At 44.2% G+C, this 13,520-nt stretch overlaps 1 protein-coding gene across 1 annotated transcript; it reads left to right on the top strand.

The window, feature by feature from the left end:
• Positions 1–9,585: 9,585 nt before the first annotated feature.
• Positions 9,586–11,836, top strand: LOC120906788 (fibroin heavy chain-like). The gene is made up of 2 exons (XM_040318788.1): positions 9,586–9,727; positions 10,027–11,836. The coding sequence occupies exons 1-2, from the start codon at positions 9,713–9,715 to the stop codon at positions 11,251–11,253; spliced, it is 1,242 nt and encodes a 413-aa protein (XP_040174722.1). The 5' UTR covers positions 9,586–9,712; the 3' UTR covers positions 11,254–11,836.
• Positions 11,837–13,520: the final 1,684 nt, after the last annotated feature.

A 13,520-nucleotide genomic window follows, 5' to 3' on the forward strand; every position in this document is an offset into this window, starting at 1 on the left:
ATGGCTGATGCATTCTAAAACTATAACAAAAAAGCTAGTGGCGCCATCTGTTGGTGGGATGTGCTTCCCTCAGTACTGCTACATGGTTTCGCATTGAAGTTATCCCAAGCGCCTAAAATGGCCATATTTGACTAGGTACGTGGAATTGGAGCTGCGGTAACGCTGCTTTAAGGCAACGTGGGAACCGTTTTGCGGTGTTGTACTGTGGCGGAGACAAAGCAATAGCAATATTGATGAAAGAATACTTAAGAGCGTAAATGCATTAGAAGAAATGCAACATATTTCCAGAATATCATCTTGGACATTTTTATTCATTCATTTTCGTGAAAAACTGACCATGTTGAGTCTATTATTTCACATTTTCCAAAAATGGCAAATTCCATTGTTTTTTTTTCCGTGTAAGTCACTTGCTTTTAGAGTCACCATTTCGTTCGAATGATGTGTGCAGATGTATGAGGAAACAGCCTAAAATTACCGCTGTAAAATAATATTGTGAACAGATCCTTCGTAGGTTTATGTTCAGGAATTGTTTGTTGTTCAGGCGTTAGATATGTCCTCCTAGACCTCTTACTTACTTACTTATCCTCCTAGGCCTCATTATTTGAAAAGAAATCGTTTAATTTAATTTCATTGATTTCCAGTAGATTCACAATTCTCCTACATACGACACCTTTCCATCCTGCAATAGATTTGTATGAAACTATTTTTCGTATCCTGACTCTCGCCTACCTGTGCGAGAAGAAAAAAAGAAAATAAATGTTCAACGTCAACGTTAACAACATAAATCTCGATTTCAGATCGGAACTGAACAAGCGAATCAGGAGCACGAATGATATTGCTCTATATGCGAGATTTTACTTTTACTTTAGAGTTATTTATTGAGAATTTACTCGTTATAAGGGGTTAAACTGTATAGCAATAATCCGCAGAACGCATTACTCGATATAGGTGAATTTGCAGTATGCGATTTCATTTAAATTTGATAGCTTCCTGTGTATTTTGTGACTATTTCAATGTTTTTGTACACTGTTTGCTCTTTGTAAAGTAGTCATAGTTACAAAAAATGCACATTTCATCAAATTTATGCAAAGAACATCTTTTTGCGGTGTAAATAATTAATAAAACATTATTTAGTAGCTTTGAATTCGGGAAGCTTTCAAACATCGTTAAGGAAGGTCATCGTTTTGCCGAAACACGCAGAACTGAGGTGGATACTGGTTCAAAGCTGCTTTATCAACATTTGATCGTCCAGGCGATCGTAGAATCTCTGAAGGGGTTTCCCTTGCTGGATCTAAACGTTGGAGTTTAGAGGCCTTACCTTGGGCAAGCACATCGGAGCCTGTAGGTTTCGGACATCTGGTTCCGGGTTGTGTGTTTGAAAGTTATTGTTTTCACCCAGTTAATTTTGTGTATCTTTTATGAACAAGAAAGATGGTTCTTGTTGTTTTGAGGTTGATGTGGGTTATAATGTTTAAGCTGTTCCTATATTAGGTTATGGTGTGTTTGTACATCTTTGACTACACTGCGCTTTTGGCAATAAGTTGCTATGCGTTCTTGATGCACACACTTTTCTATGAGTGTGTTTTTGTGCCAATGGCCTGAATTCTACCGGATGTGTTGCTATGGTGTGATCTATATGTTCTTTGGTGGTGATCTGTGGTGTGATCTATATCTGGAGCTATGATGTCATCTATATGTATGTAATGTGTTCTGTATAGCAGATATGCTACTATTCTGTTTCGGTACTTTTCGACCCTCGAATCGGATAGTTACTGCAATTAATTTTCGTTTTGATTTCTTCAACAATTTATGCAATTCATACAAAAAGAAATGTCACAACCGTATAATATTATCGCATATGACGAGGTTTTCCAAAACTTTATTCATTTAAATTCGTCGTTCAATTTCATTTCATAATACTGAAAACATTTAAGAAATCTCCTTTCCATTATTCTACGTTTCTTCACTATTGAATTCCAATTAGTATTGCGCGCAGCTCTGTCGGATCGGAATCCTGGAACGGTTTCACAACATGCAAATGTCACGGCTTCAAATTTCGCACGCATCCGCGAGCTCTCCAACTACCGGTGGGTTAGAGCACTCCCTGCACCTCTCCACAACAAAATGTTATTCCAATTATTGCTGACCCAACCGGAGCTTTGCCGAATTCTGGCCTGCTTATTTACATTTTCCATGCCCAGGATTTGCGTCGAAGTATGCCACGCCACGAGTGACACCCCAGCAGTAGCTACGGTTTTGGGCAGGAAGTTCGAAATCCCTCAAGGACAGGGCTACTCTTCACTTCCTTCAAGCCAAAGCCAATTTTGGGCAGATGCAGGTAGATAGATTGATAAAAAAAACCAACAACGTAAAAAAATTTAAGCATTATATAGAAGACCGTCAAATGGTTGTTTTTTGGAAACTAAACAAAAAACGAAACATCAAATCTTCTTCATAACAATAAATCTTACCAGTCCGCGAGACCATCCCTCCGAGGAACTGTTGACCTTTTTAAAAAAATTACTTCAAGCATTCCATTTGGATGTTCCCCGGACGGAAGCTAGCCGCACGGAGCATTAGATGCGGGCAGTGTAGGGCGCTTTAAACTTCCTTGACTTCCCTGTTGTTGACCGCTTGCGGAGCTATTAAATCGAATAGATTAGTGACCGATTGTGGCATCGAAAGGCACTGCACACGGCGTATTCAAAGGGGATTCCGCGCGGCTTACAGAACCATCATCACTGCCGCACGGCAGCAAGTTGTGGCCTTCTAGAGGGGAGGGATCAGATGAATTATTCACACTTCTAGAGCGTCTCTAGATCCGCCAACGGGGCCGAAAAAGCATAATGAATAGAGTACTCTTGGGTAGACAAATAGAGAATTCACACAACATCAACAACAGGAACAAAACAGACAACAACAGTCGGAGCAGGTGGACGAAATCGAAAGCCTTCCTGCGCCCGGTACGGAATGCGCCCGCAAAAAAGCACCACGGGGCGGCCCCACTTGATGACGCGATGATTGATGAATTGAGATTTATCTTTCTTACATACCTCAAGAGGGCAAATACGGCTCCGTCGACGACGTGCCTCTTTTTTGTTGGCATTGTACCGGCAGCAAATGAATGAAGAGTACACATGGGACCGTGGGGTGGGTTCAATCAGAATTTTTACACATAAAACGCTTTCCTTCCACCCGGTGCCGCGGTCGCGGTACGCGTGCTTTGACTGACCTTGAGAGCAACGGACAGAAGCCCTAAGTGGACAGAGTACACAGTTGACAGTGAGTACACAAAACGGTACGGAGGAGTCGTCGGCATTTCGGTACAGCAGCCGCAATAACAAAAAAAAACCCTAAAAATACGTTCCAGAATTCGTGGTTCGTTTGGTACTCGCGAAAATACAATTTCCTGAGAATGGATTCTTCCTACAGAAAGCACTCCCGGGTGCTGGTGGGATAGGCTCGGGCATGGGGGTTTTCCGATTGGCCATTAATTTGGTCGAAGACGAGCGGTTTGAGCTTTCCGGAAGGAATACAGAGCGCGGTCGAAAAATTGTTGTGCCCGCCTGGACAAGTCATCGTGGCCCGTAGGCGGCCGCCCCACCGAGCAGCGCTGCAAGGGGCACCCGGCCGGTACGGTAGCGCAGCTGCGGGGAGTGGTGGATGTAAGCTTTTTTTTCAATTTTTGCTCGATGGCTTTTTTGGTAATTTATAGAAAACTGGTTTTGTGCTACCTGGCCCACGGAGCAGCGCTAGAATCGCGCCAAACCCCGCGATTGCGATTGATGCTCCCCAACGAAAGAGAAATGAAGATGAGGCACCAACGATCGCTGCTTTTGCGCGACCCCCCCCCCCCTCCAGAAATTACAAGCCCAGCGGATCGGTTACCATCCGATACACTGGACCGGTTTAAGACGGTGGTGTATTTGTTTTTTTTGGTCAGTTTTTTTTTATGGCCGCCTGCCCACCGATTGCTGGCTTGCCTGCCGAGCACCCTGGGGAAGTCATCTCTTCTTTGCAGCAGGTTGTGAATAAGCGAGGTGTACGAGGGGCACCCACCTGTGTGTGTGTGTTTGTGTGATGGTCGGTGATGTCGAATTTGGGGGTGAAAAACGTTATCGATGGATTCTTTCACTGCCGTCTCACGCCATCGGAGGGGATGACTTTATGCAAATTTACCCTGTGAGTGTGTGTGTCTTAATGGTGGCTAGAGGGAGGAAGAGGAAAGGAGGCTCGCCCGAAGATAGAATCTAATGCGCGCTGTGATACAAGAATAAGCAGCAGCAGCAGCAGTGTCCCTGAAGATGGCTTTGAAAAGTTCACGTCAGGCTTTTATTGGGTATCGTTTAATCGGATGGCTGTTGACTTTGTTAAATGTTACGTATTAAATAATTTGTTTATGTGGGCATGTGCGTCTGTGTGTGTGTGTTCGTATCTTCGGTTTGAAATTCAAACTCTTCCACGACACACTGGCTCTGCTCACACTCTCAATGTAGCAGTTAATTAAATGCTAATTTTTCATTCTACCGCGCGATGCGTAGCCGACTAATTTCGAAGCCTGCCAGCTAGCAAAAGGTCAGGTCCTAGCGCTAGCCGCAACAGATAAATCATGGCGCGGTGTGGAATGACAACCAAGCTGAAAATGAGCTGATGATACGATTTACGTCCTCGCAGGGTCGAGTCCGCGTCGAACGTGATCCATGGTCGTTGCGATCCATCAATAACCTCGTGCGTGCATTGTGCACATCTTGCCGTAACAGCGTTGGTTTTGGCCAAACGACCCTGCAATTGTATGGACAAGGTCGAAACGGGTGTGTATGTGTGTGTGGTTATGAAGTTAAACACATCCAGCCAGAGCCGGAACATCCATAGAGCGGACAAAGCGCTAGAATATCAAAGGGGAGTTCGAGTTCTACAGACACCTTGTTTTCTCAAGCAGTTTTCGTCAGCAAATTCAAAGTAGACGAATTTTTAGGCTACGGGCTTTATACATGATCTTTATAATCTTTTTGGAACAAAAAAAAATAACTTGGTCTAGCGGTGTGATTGCTTTGGTGTAAAACAGAAACTATGCGATCATACCGGGTTTACAAAGGCCTCAGAGATCTTTCTTTTTCTTGACAGTGCGAGTGGATCGTACGAATGGCGAACGCCTATTTTGCATGTTTCGCTGGTAACATACTTATAGCAAAAAAGCTCTTTTAATATTTTCAACTCTGTCATTAAGAATGCCGTAAGTTTTTGGATCACCATATAAACCAAAACACCCGAACATTCAATTATTCTATCAAGATAATTCCATCACTTTCTTGATGTAATCAATCGATGTACAATGGCTTTTGAATCCTGAACTCTTTGTCATCTGAGCAAATAATTACTGCCATACAATTGGTTTTGAGAAGTTTTTTTTTCATGATAAGGCCACGGGATAAAGCTAACTCATTGGAGACAATAGTTCATTTTGCAGCAATGATTAAATCCTCTGAAATGCAGCTAAAACCAAAATGATTTTAAACGAACTCTGAACATTGCGTAGATATAAATATAATGCATTGGAGTTTTATTTATTTAGAGCATTAGTATATTTGTCTAGTACACTACAGTCTAGGTAACACCTAGACAGTTAAAGGCAGCAGTTAAGGAATTATTTGAAATGAAATATTACATACAAGACATTGAATAAAGAATGAAATAGAAACTTCACAATGTGATGAAAGCATTGTAACATCACGTAAATGATGTCTAAAGGCTTATTATCCCCACTGCAGTTAGCCAAATTTAATATATTTCCAAACCTATATATTTATAATACTATTAACCAGCCATATAATCTATTGGAGCTCCTGCAATACCACCAGATAGTGAGCACTTTGTTTTTGCTTCCTCAAATCATTTCAAAGCATTTGATATGTTAAGTCAGTTGCTTTGGTGTTACGATAGGTACCAATGCTAAGAGTTGCATAATTAGCAAATCTTCCTGTATTCATTAAGCGAATCTTAAGAACCAAGCACAGTTTGTGTCGTTTAAAGTTGTGTTTGTTATTCGGACGATAAAGATGGGATATGCGATATCGCTAGGAATTTCATGAATTGATTGCAAAATCATCCAACTGCAGTGTGTTATAAAATACCTCATCGAACAGTTTCCTTCCCTCAGGCGATTATGTATACTGAAAATAGTCGTCTCCGCTTGCATTAGACAGGGTGAGCTTGTGTGTGTTTGTGTATGTATGTGTGTGTGTGTGTGAGATAAAGAGACAGCTCTTTCCCATTTGCAATGCAAAGTATCAGTATTTTCCCAACAAAATCAATCGGCAAAAGCTTGTTCAGGGTTGACCAGAACGAAATCTGTTTGCTCTCCTAAGCTTCTTTTTTGTTCGGTAACAGGTTTTTTTTCGTTTATTTTTTTCTTTCTTTTACCAGTTTTTGGGTGTCCACGAAAACTAGAAGTCAAAAGTCGATCCATCTCGCCCGGCCGGTTCGTTCGTTCGCGATGCTTCGCGCTAAACAGTCGCGGGTAATCCCCAGCAAAACTGGTAACTTGCGCGAGCGCACAAGCGATGGCGAAGGCGGAACGGTGCTGATTGTCGCCTATTTCCACCGAATGCTGTGAGCATCTATGCAGTTATCCTTGAGGAATGCAGTCCTACCCGCGCGCTGCAGATTCCGTGCACAGCCCAAATTATCGGGCGCGAGACTTCTGAATGCGCCAGCAATAGCGCCCACCATTCGAACGGCTTTAGAAAGATTGTTTGACCGATGCGCACAGGCCGATTTTTATTGATATAAAAAGAACAAAACAAAAAAAAACGAAAATCTGTAAAAATGCTCATCTAGCTTTACTCCCCTTCTACTACTTATTTTTCTCTCGCGAAACGATCAGGAAACAATGTTAGCAACAGGGAAAAATATGGCTCGGTCGAGATCATCGCATTTTGTGTTACGCTTCTTGGCATATCAACCAGTTTTACAGCGCAAGGATTTTATATTTTTAGGATTTTTCGGGCCGTGGCTAGAGTTTGACTTGGACAGTTGCCGTACATAACATCGCGTTTGGTATCTTCGAAAAGAACACCCTCTGTTACTGACTTGGGATGGTTCGAATGTTTTAGGAACGATTCTTCGGCACCAAAGTGCTAAAATTGACAGTTCAAGGTTTTTGATGCATCGCTTTTAATAAACAACAACATTCTGATGGCAATGGCTTGCGTTTTCCGAAAAGCTTGTAAGTAATGCTGACGCTCAACTGCCTGAAGCACAACTAATCCAGGTTGGATACGCAACCTGATTATAAACTTTTGATACCATCCTTTCGTTCTCGTCTAGTATCCACTCCCTACCCCATGTGCTGCCTTCTTAGGTCAGGTTAGGATTGGTAATAAGGATTTCTTTAAAGGCGATGCAAACTTTGTAAATAATTTGAAATTGAGAAGCCCCCACTATCCCTTACACATACTTTTTGGAGCAGTGTTTGTATACCGATTTCTGAGATTTTGTTTTCTATTGCAGTTTGTGATGTGATGCAATCATTAGTGACGTTTTGTTTCAGTTTTTTTTAATTATCGATTGTTTGTAATCTTTTGCGATCTTTTGGATTCATTTTGATCTTTACGATACTACTCTTTTACTCTGCAAGCTTGTGAGATTTTTGACACTCTCTTGCTGTCTTTTCCTCACTGACGAAGTTATTTGCTAGCTTTTCGATTCGCTATGAATACGCCTGAATACCCTAACACGTCTGGATCAAAGCATATCCGGGTATCCCCACATGTTTCGTTGTTCCTGTTAATATCCTTAGTATTATTACGTAAGGTTCAATTCTAATCAGTTTGCAAGAAATTATGAAATAATTTAGAGTATTAAAAAATGACAGGCAATACAGAGAAGCGTGAGGATGGACTTTTTATTCTAAAGATTATTAAATGCCGGTTCCTATTTAGACTCGATCGCATGATCGATGGCACAACAAACCATGCTCCTAGTACAATGCTCTGGACTCCTTTGTGTGATTAGATGTAAACAAGCTATAAAACTGCTTTATGTTCGAAACAAAACTTTACTTTACATTACTTGTGGGGTAACGATTACCGAATCACAACAGTACAGACATCAAACCACTTCAATGGATCATTTATAGGTGTTGATACTGTAATACTCTAACGCTGCTTTAAACATCTTTTTGCGGCATAGGCTATAGGCGACCCCGGTATCGTTCGCTTCAAAGTTGTCTAAAAGCTTATCAAACTAAGCCCAAAAAAAGAATCACCGCTGTATCAACTGGCAGAATGAATTAAAATTCACAAACACCCATACACACCTCGTTTTCACCAGATGGTTTCGCCCCGCTGAAAGCGTCCTACGACGTAACGTTCTTGAATTTTTAATCAGGTAGAAAATAAGATAAGAAAATGAAAACAAAAGTATAAAACGCAATCATCGTGGAAATGGAAACCATAAAAACTGGTTCTCCCAGCTCATTTGCATATTCACCAATGCGACGTTGCGGCGTTCGGCGGATGATCGTTAGAAGATGTTTTACACTAATAATAATAACAATAATAATAATGAAAAAACAAACTTATTCCTATAAGGAGCATCCACCGAGAGTGAAAGATAGCGCTGGAAAGTAAAGACGGGAAAGGAAAGAACTCGGCATACAAAAATAGCTCTCCTTCTTTCCGAGAAAAACAACAACAACTGTTTCGCAGAACAAACAGAACGATTTCGGGCAGAGCAGCAAAATGGCAAAAGTCACAGCAAGGCACTGGCGGAACGGGTTACATGTGAAGGAAAACTTTGGAAGGCGACTGGAGCGTACCTAACGAGCCAAAAATGGATAATGGAATTGGGTTTTTTTTTAATTTTAGCAATGCTGGTATACCATAATTAGAACATATCGTACATAAATGATTCTGCCTTTTCTTCTAATTAAAAAATAAAGAAAGAGAGATCACCAATACTTCTTCTTCAGTTCACTCGTTAGCTCAACCTCCCTCAGTAGATCTCTGCCTACAACTGTGGCTTTTTTGCGAGTCTTTTATCTGAATGTTTGGGCATGGCATTTTTTGTTGTTCTTGCGTGCTTCCAAAGCACTCTGCCCGGCTTATGTCAATAGGTGTAGCTTCACACCAACAGGTGACGCTACCGCGAGCATTTTTAATATTTGTTGGTGGGGCACAACAAGCAATAAGTAGCAAAAACTCGTATGCGTTCCGCCCAAAATGAAGAAAATTTCCAGCTGAGTTAATAAAGTCAAGCAGGACAAAAAATATCTCACATATACATCAAGCAAAAAAACACACACAAAACTGGAAAGGCTTTTCGCATGAACGCTTCCAGCCGAATAGTGCGATTTATTGCCATTTGTGCGAACATTTCTAACCAGATTTTCATGCTTTCCTTGATCTTTCATTCGCGCGCATCTAGATAAGAGGGAAACGAGTGAAAAAGAACGAGAGACAGACAGCCGGAAAGAGCGAATATCGGCAAAGATGCATTGTAAAATTAGCTCAGAACAACGCCTGTTGGGCGTGTTCTGCTTGCGGCTGCGTGGTATATAAAACCCCAAAGTCCTGTGTCCTTCATCAGTCAAGTTCGATCTTTGCTACGAACAGGCCACTGGAAGGAAGTCTGTCCAAGACATTCTGACAAGTGTCTACTAATAGTGCGTGTCCAGTATCATCAGCCCGCAACAAAGCCGAAAACCATTGCAATGCGCTTCTTTGTGGTGAGTTACTGAGAGGGGAAAACATAGTGACTTTGGGGCCAATTCTATTCGGGTTGAGTCTGCCAAGCGTCGCGTCACCATTCAACCAGCGCTCTGCTACGGAGTGCATCATCAATCAATCGTGTTTGCAAACGGAGCCAGAAGTTTGGACATTTCTGGAAAGAGACTACTTGGAGGGAGAAGTTGCTAATTGCTGGATGTTTGGGTTCATTTTAGCAACCGCAATGCCGCCCCATGCGAAGTTCTGTGGCATCTCTAATGTTCCAATTTCTTCTCCCCTGTGCGTTCTTGCTCTCTAGGTTATAGCCGCCTGTCTGGCCGTCGCGTCGGCCGATATCGGGCTCGACCTGCGTCAGGGAGCATCGGCCGGAAGCAGCAGCTACGCCGGTAGCCAAGGCGCAGTGAACATCGATTACGCACCCGCCCTTTTCGAGGACTCCGTCGTCGGTGGAGCAGCATCCGGTGCCAGTGGCCGCTCGTTCGGTGGAGCCAGCTCGTTCGGTGGAGCCGGCTCGTACGGCGGCGCATCCTCCGGAGCGTCCAGCGGCGCCTACGCAGGCGCTGCCAGCGGTGCTGACTACAATGCCGGCTACCAGGCGGGACTTCGTGCCGGTGCTTCTGCGTCTGCCGGTTCGTCCGCATCTGCCGGATCATTCGGTGGAGCCGGAACCCGTTTCGGTTCGATTGCTGGATCTAACGCTAACAGCTTCGTCGGTACCGGCAGCTCGGCCGGATCTAGCAGCTTCGCCGGTAGCGGCGCGTTCGGCTCGTCTTCGGCCGGTGCATCCGCCTTTGCCCAGGCCAAGACGCAGGTCCGCTATGCCGCCCCGGTGGTCCTGAAGAACTTCTACTACCACGTCGCGCCGGAGGAGCCGCAGGCCGAGGCCGGAGCCAAAACGCTCACCATCACGCCCCGCAAGCACTACAAGGTCATCTTCATCAAGGCCCCGTCTGCCAGCGCCAACGCCGGTGCATCGTCCCAGGCCGCCAGCCAGACGGAGGAGAAGACGCTCGTCTACGTGCTCGTCAACAAGCCCGCCAAGGCACAGGCCACTAGCGAGGCCGAGGCAAGCTCGTTCTCCTCTGGCAAGCCGGAGGTGTACTTCATCAAGTACCAGGGTGCTCAGGCTCAGGCTCAGGCTGGCGCTATTGCTGGAGCAGTTGGTGGACAGGCTGGATCGTTTGCCAACGCTCAGTCCAACGCTGGTGTTTCATACGATGCCGGTTTCGGTGGTGCCTCTGGTTTCGGTGGTGCCTCTAGTTTCGGTGGTGCCTCTGGATTCGGTACTGGTGCCGGTTCGTCTTCATTCGCGAACTCCGCTTCATCGGCCAATGTGGGCACTGACTTTGTTGACTTCGGTGCACGCAGCGGTGTGTCGGTTGGCTCGGTCGGAAGCAGCGGATACAACGCCGGCTACACTGCCGGCTACACCGCGGCCGCTACCGGTGGACTGGCAGTTACGCCCTCGTACGACTCCGTGGCCGTCGGTGCTAATGCTGGCGCTGGTAGCAGTGTCGTGTATTAAACCCAGATGGCACACGAGAACTAACCGAGCCCAAAGCGTCTGTGTTCAGCCTCAGCCGGACTAGCCTTCAGCGGCAGTAACGGTGCAGCTGCGCAGCTGCATTACTCCACGCAACCGAACAGCAACATTGAAAAACGGACAAACACGAATCGGGCAGATTTGATTCAGCACGCATGAGTCGACCTGACGACTGCGTCATGTAACTAGTACCTTTAACGTAGCATTCTTCCCTGCCCCAGCATTCCTTTGCCTCTTCCTCTCAGTCATCGGACTGTTCCTCTCCCTTTTCTACTTTAAACGTAAGCAACGTAAGATAGGTTTATTTTTCCCTCGAGCACCGTCGAACGATAAACACGTGAGTGACAGTAACGAACTAGCAGAATGGCGAATTTTGTGCGAACGTATAGTGAGAAGAAGCCAGCGATTGTATCTTAAGAAAAGTGTATCCAAACACGTACGCACACACGCACGCACACATTTATATACATACACATATACGTAGACGTTTGATGACAAACGTCGGTAATAACAAACAAAAAATGGAATGAAATGATAAGAATAAAAATCGATCGTCAAAATGAAACTCCATCCGCTTCCGCATACTGATGCGTATGATGACGTCATAATCATGTTGCGCTCCGGCGCACTCTTGCTTTTTCCAATTCTTCCGATTCGGCGCAACTGCCGGGGTAGGACTAGACCAGTTTTGCGGGACGCTGGCTTGACAATCAGTAAAATGAACGGAAATCGGTCTACGTGGGACTAAAATGATTTTTGGAAGTCAATCTCGCCTTCTATGTCTTGCTTGCTCTGTGAAAACAGAATTTGTGAATGTTTTCAAAAGCTCATTTCATTTTCAATCATTTACATTTTGATACCTATTGAAGCTTCCCATAACAAAATTTCATAAGAAAATGACACGTTGCTTCTCTCCATGGATTTTGCTCTCCAATGATTTAGTGCTCCCAAGATTAGCTGTAAAGCAAGGTCATACCGATTAAGATTGATACACCGAATAAGCAGATCACTCTCATATCCATTACAGGAATCAGACGGCAGCTTTTAGTGATTAGTTTTGCAAATATCTCCATAGGTGAAAGTACTATTTCCAAGGACACCTGAATGGAGTAGAGACAGGAGAGGTTAGCGCAAGTGGCAATACAAGCCAATTATAGCAACACTAACCATTGCAATTGGCCGGTCTGGTGGTATAGTCGTCAACTCGTACGACGTAACAACATGCCCGTCATGAGTTCTAGTCCCGAATAGACCGTGCCCCCATACGTAGGACTGACTATCCTGCTATGGTAACAATAAGTCATTGAAAGTCAAGCTCACTTCACTAGTGGGTACAGGCAGGCCTTGACCGACAGCGGTTGTTGTGCCAAAGAAGAAGAAGAAGAACCATAGCAATGGTGCAGACAACGAGGTGCCCCCAGCATCTCGGAATGAGATTTTTCAGCGCCATCAAGAAGTTTAAGAGCAACAAGTCTGCTGGCAGCGATGGGCCGAAGTCTTGATGATGGGGCCGGAGAGGCGTACCGTCGAAATGCATCAGCTGATCGTACGAATCTGGGAGCAGCAAAAACTACCGGAGGATTTGAAGCTGGGTTCATAAGAAATCATTCATTCATACAGACTGCAAAAAAAGCAACAGGATGCTTAAATTTTCGTGCCATCACAGTCTACAATGTCATCTATCAGATGCCATCACAGCTGTCCCAGATCATGTTATCTAGACTTGCGTCCCTAGGTACAAATATCGTCGGCAGATACAATGATGGATTTGTTTACTAAATGTTTACTCTTTGAAAGATCCTTCAATAATACGAAGAGTGCCAGATCCTTACGCACTACATGTTCATCGACTTCAACATCATAACAACGAATAAGCTATGGAACATCATGCAGCGGAACCATTTTGATGGGAAGTTGATTCGGCTGTTAAAAGCCACCATGAACGGGGTGCAGTGCAAGGTAAGAGCATCGAACGTGATGTACGAAACGTTCGAATCTCTCAGCAGTATTAGGCAAGATGACAGACTCTCCAGTATGCTTGTAATGTCATTTTGGAAGGTGTAATTCAAAGCGCGGCGCTAGGCAACGATATCTTTTGCACCATATTTTACGGTTCTCTCTAATTTTATGGCTTCGCGAATGACATCGACTTCGTGACAAGACCATTGCGAAGGTGTATGAGCCGTTACCCCTACTCAAACGTGTAGCAGCAAGAGTTGGATTGAGCTTCAATGCGACGAAGACGAAGT

This window comes from Anopheles arabiensis, chromosome X, assembly GCF_016920715.1.
Source record: "Anopheles arabiensis isolate DONGOLA chromosome X, AaraD3, whole genome shotgun sequence".
Taxonomy (NCBI): Eukaryota; Metazoa; Arthropoda; class Insecta; order Diptera; family Culicidae; genus Anopheles; species Anopheles arabiensis.